A 10,191-nucleotide genomic window follows, 5' to 3' on the forward strand; every position below is an offset into this window, starting at 1 on the left:
AATAAAATAAGTCATGGCATTATGTCTCTGTTCGCACACTAAGAGAATCTTATTTGAAATGTGCGTACCGAAACTCCGCTACAAGCCGTTTGGGAGCTATCTGCATTTAAAGTTATGTTGTTTAAATCGTGTTATTGTAATTTGGTCTTAATCAATTGATTTTCAAAAAATTTTCTACGGTCCAATAAAATGAAAAAAAGCATATTCTCTTATATATATATTTTTTTCTAGACATGGTTATTGTAATGGACCTTTGAAGCCAGGCACTAATTACTTTTTCAAGGTAATATACTCTATACAATTTTGGAAAATGTAAATCAAGAAATTTTTCTATCAATATTCCAATTTTTTTTTTGATTTAGAGCTTTTCAAGTGTTGACCCTAATTGTTTTTATTTAAACAGATTCGAGCCTATACAGAGACTAGTAAGTATAGTGAGACTGGATGGAGCCAGGGAATCTCTACAGATCCTGACAATACTGCCATCCTTGTGGGAATAACTGTTCCTCTAGTGCCACTTGTTCTTATTCTCATTGCTTTCTTTGTCCTGCGAAAGCTTCACTGTACAGCATTCAGGTATGCACAATTTCAATTTATATCAAGTAAAGTAGACCAACCAATAATCTTATATATTCTCATATTGATTTCTTATAATGAAATATAAATGTTAGAGGGGCAATCCATATACCTTAAGAGTTCTTGAAGGAAGCACACATTTTGATTTTTAATAAATAAATATTATATGGTAAAATGTTTGGCACTTTCGATATAAGTATCTAGCCATACAAGATGCGTAGATTTTATATCTGTCAACCAGAAAATCCAATGAAATCTAATTTTTGAGAAAATTAGATTGAAAATTTTAAGTTCAATTTTCATCCCCTTGGAGTTACCGAACAATCATAACAAGAAAAACAAAGATTATTAATTTAAAATTTTTAACACGTTTGCTTTTATAAGTTCTTCATAAAATCACTCCTGAAGGGAGTTCATCAATGGTCATTTTTATCAGTTGCTTTGCTAAGGTCACGGAAATTCAGCCTTAAATAAATAATATATACAGTGGTTTTATGAAAAACTTCATAAAAGCAAAGTTGTAAAGAATTTAAAAATATGTATATTTGTTTTTTTTTTATCATGGATGAGTGTAAGCCTTTAGGGGATGAAATTTGAACTTGAAATTTTTATTTTTACATTTTTCAAAAATTAGATTTAGTTGGATTTTAAAATTAGAAAAGGGCGTTATAAGACATTCTTACTGATAAAATTGCAATGTCATTTTTGCTTAACATTAAAATAAACTTTTTTCATCTGGCCCCACTACAGTGAGCACCTAGTGAATAAAAAAGAAAATTTTTATAATTAATATTTATTTTTTAAATTTTTTGATTTTTTAAGATTCTTTTTTTTTTAGAAAAGCTACTTCAAGTCAAAACAGAGGCCCTCCTGCTGATTTGGTAAGTAAATAGAACATTTTTAATAGCTAATGGCTATTTTTGATGTGTGGGTTTAATTTTCCTATTAAGTATCTTATTAATAGTAATTTTATTTTTATTTTCAAATTTTAATATTTCATTTTCATTCCAAAATGATTATTTGGTTTCTTGTTTGTAGGAAAGTTTACCTGACTCTGTAATTGAGACGTCAAGACCAGTTAAACTCAAAGATTTTGCTGAACATTACAGAATTATGTCGGCTGATAGCGATTTTAGGTAAAATAATAGATAGATAAATGTATATTAACATGGAGTTTGATAGTTTAATGCTTTCAGAATTATTTCAGCCATTATTACTGTTTAGTATACTAGCGGCTTCGCCCCTAGCCTCTAGGGGCTTTGCCCCAAGAGATGATAAAAAAAAGTTAAGGTGAAATTCGTAAAAAAAAAAAATAAGAAGGACCAAGGAAATCTCCGGCAAAAAAAAGGGCCAAGGATATCTCCTACAAAAAAAAAAAAAAATTGGGGGGGGGGGGGTTTCTTTAGTTTTTTGGGGGGGTTGGGGGTGTCCTACCCCCCAGGAAAATAGCTTAAAACCATCACAGGACCAGTAGGTATAATCCCTGAAAAGTAGAGCCCAATCGGTTTAGCGGTTACTGAGATCTTAAGCTTCTAACGGACAGACAGACAGACGTACAGACAGACATCGTTCTACTTTGTATTATAGATAGTCAATAAAATAAGGGGGGGGGGAAGTTTTGCCACTTTCGCGTAATCCGTGATTATTAGGCTAGGTATTGATGTGAGACTATAGGTTACTTGGAATAAAAGTTTATTTTTGGGTAGTACTTCACGTATATTTAATCATTTTTTGGATTACCTTACCCCCTAGCCCCCCGGGGCTCAAAACCCCCCTAAAAATGAACCTAACCTTAACCAATAGGGATGATTTTTTAAACTTAAGCTTTTATGGTTATAAACTAACTTTTAGTTTAGAAGTCATCCCCCTGCAGCCAACCCCTGGCTCCCCGGGGCTCAAAAAAAACCTAAAAATTAACCTAACCTTTATTTTCTCAGAAACCATTCTACCAATAGAGATGATTTCTTAAACTTAAGCTTTTATGGTTATAAACTAACTTAAAGTTTAGAAGTCATCCCCCGGCCGCCAACCCATAGCCCCTCGGGGCTTAAAACCCCCTAAAAATGAACCTAACCTTAATTTTCTCAGAAACCATTTGACCAATAGAGATGATTTCTTAAATTTAAGCTTTTATGCTTATAAACTAACTTTTAATTTAGAAGTCACCCCCCTTGCCGCCAACCCCTAGCCCTCTAGGGCTCAGAAAAACCCTAAAAAGCTTTTATGGTTATAAACTAACTTTTAGTTTAGAAGTCATCCCCCTGCAGCCAACCCCTGGCTCCCCGGGGCTCAAAAAAACCTAAAAATTAACCTAATCTTAATTTTCTCAGAAACCATTTGATCAATAGAGATGATTGCTTAAACTTAAGCTATAATGCTAATAAACTATCTTTTAGTTTAGATGTCATCCCCCTGTTGCCAACCCCTAGCCCTCCAGGGCTCAAAAAAACCCTAAAAATGAATCTAACCTTAATTTTCTTAGAAACCATTAGATCAATAGAGATGATTTCTTAAACTTGAGCTTTTATGCTTATAAACTTACTTTTAGTTTAGAAGTTACCCCCCTGCCACCAACCCCTAGCCCCCCTGGAGCTCAAAAAAATTTTTATTCTCCATTTTTGTCTCAAAAACCCGTCTCAGATGATACTCTATATACCATGATTTTTTTAGCATATAAAATTAACATAAAAATACACGAAACGAAATATATATTAAAACTGTTTGAAAGAGACTTGAAAGTGTAGCCGTTACTATTGTGTTTAATAGCAAAAGGAACATTTTATATTTTTGTTCCCCAAAGCAAGAAAATTATATTTTAAACAAGTATGATAACATCCATAAGTAGAGAAGCTCAAAAATTATAAATGGATATCGGGAAAAATTTACTATAAAGCAGTTTCATACAATAATCATTAAACTTAATGAAATGGGGAAATCCCAAAGTCTTTAATATTACGCAACCTTTGAATCACGAAAACTTAAAAATCTATGAATTGATCTAGCATCGCAATAAATTGACAAATCTTAATGAAACTCAGTGAAAATGTTTTAAATGTAAAATAAATTAATCTCTGAAACGCCTTTCATCTTGAATAGGAATTTGAGAAAATCACACAACTTGAAAATCTAGGAATCGATCTAGCACCTGAAGTAACAGACAGATGGACAAAAAATGTATAAATTAGATGGGCATATGTCAAAGGAATCTTCACTAAAAATTTCAGCTGTCTATCTTGAATAGTAGCCGAGTAAATCATGTTCCGCCAAAACGTTTCAGACATAAAGACATACATATTACATAAAGACGGACATTTCATATTATAGAGTAGCCTTGCTACTAAAAAGTCTATTATTACCATAAGTCTATAACCAAAGTAAAAATATTCAAAATCTATAGAATTTATGCTCATTAAAGCATCATGTATTTTTATTTATCCAACTGAAGATTGTTCTTGACATGAAACACTGTGTATTGGACTTATCAAATAAAAATAACATGTTTAATTAAACTGTGTTGATCACTCTATGATATATCTAATTAAGGAAACTGAATAGAGATTGCCCTAACAAATAGCCGTTATATTGCTGTACAGTTTCTATAACCTAGATTTTTAATTTTCATTGTAAATCAAGAAAATTTTTTGTTACATAAGCAACCATATTTTTAAATGAATATTGGTACTAAAAAGCGTATCTGTCAATTTTTTTTATAAAAAAACATATAGGTTTACAAAAATGTAATTGGTCAATGTTATTGTATTATGCCAAAGCTTTAATTAGATGCTACAAGATCCATATTAGCTTCTCATACCCTTTAATAACATTTTTATTTTAGATTTAGTGAAGAATATGAAGAATTTAAGCATGTCGGTCGAGACCAGGCGTGTACAGCTGCGGATTTACCGGTCAACCGGCCCAAAAACAGGTTTACAAACATCCTGCCATACGACCACAGCCGAGTTAAGCTGCAGCCCACTGATGACGAGGAAGGAAGCGACTTCATCAACGCAAACTTTGTCCCCGGGTTTAATTCTAAGAGAGAATTTATTGTTACTCAGGTAAAGCTTTGTAATTTTTAACGGTAAGTCTTTAACTTCCAAAGGCAAAAATTCACGGAATATAAATAGGCTAACTATTATTGGATCTGATTTTCCTAATGAGAATAATAATATTTTTTTTAAAGGGACCTCTTCATTCCACAAGAGATGACTTCTGGAGAATGTGTTGGGAGACTAATTCAAGAGCTATCGTAATGTTGACAAGGTTTGATAAATTGGAATAAATTTTTATATTTCAATTACAAAGTTGACTATTACCTTTACAATCATATAGTCAGCTTACAAATAAGTGCAGTCGTTTTATTAACGTTGTAGATGTATTAATACAGTTCAATAAGATCAATATAGTCCTCTGAATTTTCCTAATGTTAAAAACTTAAAATAAAATTGTTTGTTTTAGATGTATTGAGAAGGGAAGAGAGAAGTGTGATCATTACTGGCCCTTTGATACTGAACCTGTTTATTACGGTGATATACAGGTAAACATATAATTTATTTTATTATTAAGTAGCTTTGCTTCTTGTACATACGACAATTTCATATAAATCTTGTTTGCTCGGTTATATATTTATTTATTAACATGGCCAGTTTTCATTTAAGGCTTATATTGGGGACCCATAAAAAATTAACCCCCTCCCCCCTCCGAAAGAAAAAGTTTAGAGCCTTCGGCTTAAAAAATATTTAATCCAAACTTTTTTTCTTTGTTTGAGAGAGTTAAAATAATTGTAGATACATTTTTAACTATTATTCAAGGTGACAATTTTGAATGAGTCTCACTTTCAAGACTGGAACATCAATGAATTTAGAATGATGAGAGGAGACACAGGTAAACTATTTCAGCATTAGCATATTGCATGTTACGGCTGGGCGTACAGATTATTGTAAATTTCATTAGATTCATCATACCTAAACCTAGAAAAAATTGCAATAGCCAGGAATCAATATTAGGCAGGATTTGCGCTGTAAACTCTAAAAATGCTGATTTTACAGACGCTTTCTGTAGCCATTTGTTTGACATGATTTATTTTTGTAAATTAGAAGTGTTGCAGTCAAATAATTTGTCAAAGTTGAAAATGTATTAATTAATAATATAAATGTAGCTAAAATCTTGTTTTTCGTCAAATCATACTTAATCATAGGTTAAACTCTAAATATCACTAGACTTCCTAAATTTTATGTTTTTTTTCCTCTTCTATTATGTAACCAGAAATTCTTTATTATTTTGTAGTGCGAACTATTCGCCATTTCCACTTTACAACCTGGCCAGATTTTGGAGTTCCAGACCCCCCGCAGACACTAGTCAGGTAAATGAATAGCAATAGAGGATAAGTTTTTTTTTTTTGAGGGGGGGGATTATTTTAGACTCTTAATTGAGGTAAATGCTTATTAGAATTGATGTCAATAAATAGATTAAAGCCTTTTTTTAGGGTACAAAGAGGAGTAAGGGTTTTTAAGTCATGTTTGATTAGAAAAAAACTTGCGTTTATCTCAACCCCTGAGCAATCAAAGGAAGCTGTTACATTGTAATAGGTTTATATAAAAAAGATAATTTATCATTGGTATTAAATATTATCCTTAATTTCTTTATCAATAATAGCTATAAAATTCTATATATGTAGTTTCTGGTTTTTTGACTTTAAATAAATTTCAAATCATCCAAAGGTGTATTATAATTATAAAAATCAATTGAAATTTCCCGCTTTGAAAATGAACACAGTAATAGTGTCTGACTGATTATGACGTAACAAAAAAAATTAGGCAATGAGAGGCCACTATAAACTTTACCGTTGGTCAATAACGGCCTCTCATTGGCTAATTTTTTTTTGTTACGTCATAATCAGTCAGACACTATTACTGCGTTCTTTGAAAATGTCAAAAACCGACCCACCATATATAATATTGCCCAAAAATAAACGGCGGAAGTACACAATTTAAACCTCAGCTTGATTACGAGATAACTTCATTTTTTATTAATCAAATTGCCAATACCTTCATGTATAAAACTTTTATTGTGCTAAATTATTCTAGGTTTCATATGTAACTACTAACTATGTCAAAATAATCTATCGAAATTTTATTTCTAGCAAACTATAACAAATAATAGTAGTAAACTTGGCGAAAGATTTAAACAGTTTACATTTAGATGAAATAGTTTTAATATTACAGTTACAGACCTCTATTGTTTAAATTGCAAACTTAAATATTTGTATTATAGATTTGTTCGCGCATTCCGTGACCGCGTGAGTCCTGAGCAGCGTCCCATAGTGGTTCACTGTAGCGCAGGTGTTGGCAGATCTGGAACTTTCATTGCTCTCGATAGAATTTTACAGGTATTATTAATAAATATCACGAACAGTGATTATGTATTCTCTTGTTTATTTTTTCACAGCAATATGTTTATACTGCAATAGAGGTTAAAATTATACATAGGCATTTCTTTCTCCACTATAATTGCTTAATATAGTAAGAACAAGGGCTAGGATTAATTGTTTCATTTTCATATTAACTTACATTACCAGGTAAGGTAGGACCGACCATTTTTTTACTACTCCAGATCAATATCACTAAAATAAAAATTATCTGTTAAGATTTCTTGCCAAACGCCTTAGTTATTGATTAAAGTAATATCTATATGGCAACTTTTTTATTGGATGACCTTTGTCCAGAAGTTCTAAATGTTCATGGTACCTAGTTTTGCCTGTCTACATGCAATGGCAATGCTACAAATTGACGTCTTCTGCATGACACAGTGTAAGCCAGATAAAGGATCATCTAAAAAAATAACAAGGAATAGCGTTTTAAATATGAGATCTTATTTTTCAGCGTATCCGTAAGTACGATGTTGTGGATATTTTTGGAATTGTGTATGAAATGAGAAAAGAAAGAGTTTGGATGGTGCAAACAGAACAACAATACATCTGTATACATCAGGTAGATAAATAGTCAGAATAATTTCTACTAACAACTAATAAGCAGACTTAATAATGGGCAATATGATAATACAGTGAGGAAACGGCTGGTAGAACTAGACATTCCTCGGATCGGACACTTTTTGAAACCTAAACTAAAAGTCAAAGGAACTCAACTTAAAAAGAGTTACAATACTGAAATTTGGCTTGGCAGTTGCTTTATAAAGGTAACGTGTGGAACTGTGAAGAAACGGAGCGGAACCGCAGCTCCTGCCAAAAACCACCGTTTTCCAACGATTTTTTTTGCCGTTTCTCGTCAAATCAGACAATTTTGAATCATTTGAGACAAACTTTTTTTCCAACAAAAAAGTTTCCCTACAATTGCCCTTGACACTTATATTTCAAACATGTAACTATAAAAAAATCCCTAGTGTCATGTGAAATATATGGGAATTTTTTATGAAATTTTGTCTCAGACGAATTAAATTGTCTAATATAGAGAGAGAAGGCAAAAAAAAATCGGCGGAATAGGGCGGTTTTCGGCGAGAACTGTGGTTCCGCCGCCGTTTCTTCACTGTTAATCATTGTAACTCTTTAAAGCAGTTGCTCGTTGTAATATCATTAGAAATTTTAACTTGACTAACACTAATTATTGAAGTAGAAAGGTTGAAGTAGTATCGGTAAAATTAAAACAATAAACAATTAAGAATTAATAATTTCAGTGTTTGTTGGCTGTACTGGAAGGAAAGGAACATGAAGAAAGAGTCCACAATCAACTTCACGATAATGAAGCTTTTGAAGATGATGAAGGAATTGTTGAAAGTGGAATGTAGATCAACTACATCCTTGACCGAACAAAAATATTTGACAAAGTTGACATAAGCAACGCATTAAAAAAAGGTCTACTTCACTTTGTAATAAAGGATCCATAAAGCAACCATCTTCATTGTTTTCATAACAAATAAATCATAAATATGGAATTTGAAAATCTTTGGATTTTTGCTTTTACAGAAATCTTGTGGCTTGCTTAATTGAACAATTGTCATGAAAAAAACTATTTCATATTTATTGACACAAAACCATTATATTTTTGAATAACAAAATAATGAAATTCATATAAAAGAAAGCGTTATTCATTTGGCATTTTTTTTTCTTGAAAACCTCAAAATATACAGACTATAAAATATACTCCATATAATATTATCAAAAATCAAATATTTATCTAGTTAATCATAAAATTAGTTCATAAAGATATATACATGTAAAAAATTCTTCACGAAAATGAAGATGAAATATTTTTAAATCATATTAAAAAATATCTTTTTTTCAAATCCTTGAATTTTACATGAATCTATTTATATTTTTGTATCGTTAATATGACTACGTGTAAATTACTCATTTTGACTCAAAACTTTTACATTATATAATATGAAATGAACCCATTTTTATTTTGAAATGAATTATTCACCATTGACCGGAGCATGAGAGCTGTGAATAAACCTGAGTTGAGACATAGTAAGTTGTCATACTAGAGTTGAGACATAGTAAGTTGTCATACTAGAGTTGAGACATAGTAAGTTGTCATATTAGAGTTGAGACATAGTAAGTTGTCATACTTGAGTTGAGACATAGTAAGTTGTCATACTAGAGTTGAGACATAGTAAGTTGTCATACTAGAGTTGAGACATAGTAAGTTGTCATACTAGAGTTGAGACATAGTAAGTTGTCATATTAGAGTTGAGACATAGTAAATTGTCATACTAAAGGTTTCGTCAGAAATCACTTATTTGACGAAAAAGCGGTTGCGACTTATATTAAACCTAATATTTTTTTTGTGTTGCTAGGAACAAGGTTTCAAGATCGTGCTCCTGAAATGGTGTTTTCTAACCAGTGAATTTATAATACCTTGCCTATATACCATAAAACATGTTTTGAATATTTTTAATTCTGTGATCTTTTTTATTTTTACAGTTTTAATACAAAAAATGCTCATTTTTATCACAAAAAAAAACTTATTTTCTCTTTTTTAGATCTGTTTGAAAGGCCTAAATATTTTCATAAAAAAAGATTAAAAGGCCTAATCTATTTTTAAATTAAAGAAATTATGTAAATACAGAAAATTGTTTTATATATTGTTGTTTGACATTTTTACTGTAATATTTGATATTTTCATATGAATACAGTGGAATTCACTTTTAGCAATAAAATTTATATATTTTACTTTGTTTATTTTTTCCTTGAACCCGTGATTTTCAAACTAAAATTAACTAATTCGCTCTAATCAAAAGCAAAACTCGGCAGCTGCTTATAATATTCAGCTTTCGGCTAACTAGAAATAAGACTGGCAGCAGAGGCTTCACAAAAGACTTGGATTTCTGGGCCTAGGAATAAATAATTAAACTTTGACTAAAAGAATATTTATTAGAAAAAAAGATCTCATCTTTGGCTGATTACCTTTTTGTTTCCTGTTTAATTACTTTTCCAACATATCATTTCAATGAATATTTATTTATATTTAATATAAGTATAATATAAATGTACAAAATGCATTTCCAGGGACAGAAACAATAATTATAAAACTGGTTCTCACTAACAAAAATATTCATGAGGCCACAATTTGTCATTTGCCAACCCTAGCTCTCTCAGTC

General features: G+C 31.0%; 1 protein-coding gene across 1 annotated transcript in view; it reads left to right on the top strand.

Annotated features, from left to right (window-relative positions):
* Positions 1-9,763, top strand: part of LOC145319165 (tyrosine-protein phosphatase 10D-like) — a 74,454-nt gene extending 64,691 nt beyond the window's left edge. The window contains exons 35-46 of the mRNA XM_080161074.1: positions 232-283; positions 404-576; positions 1,415-1,457; positions 1,615-1,712; positions 4,412-4,634; positions 4,760-4,839; positions 5,035-5,113; positions 5,388-5,460; positions 5,863-5,938; positions 6,850-6,964; positions 7,458-7,565; positions 8,266-9,763. Coding sequence (XP_080017200.1) covers positions 232-283; positions 404-576; positions 1,415-1,457; positions 1,615-1,712; positions 4,412-4,634; positions 4,760-4,839; positions 5,035-5,113; positions 5,388-5,460; positions 5,863-5,938; positions 6,850-6,964; positions 7,458-7,565; positions 8,266-8,376 — 1,231 coding nt within the window. The 3' untranslated portion in view covers positions 8,377-9,763. The remainder of the gene's footprint in view (positions 1-231; positions 284-403; positions 577-1,414; positions 1,458-1,614; positions 1,713-4,411; positions 4,635-4,759; positions 4,840-5,034; positions 5,114-5,387; positions 5,461-5,862; positions 5,939-6,849; positions 6,965-7,457; positions 7,566-8,265) is intronic.
* Positions 9,764-10,191: the final 428 nt, after the last annotated feature.

The sequence above is a fragment of the Acartia tonsa genome, chromosome 5 (genome assembly GCF_053477335.1).
Source record: "Acartia tonsa isolate MP-2025a chromosome 5, ASM5347733v1, whole genome shotgun sequence".
NCBI classification, from domain to species: Eukaryota; Metazoa; Arthropoda; class Copepoda; order Calanoida; family Acartiidae; genus Acartia; species Acartia tonsa.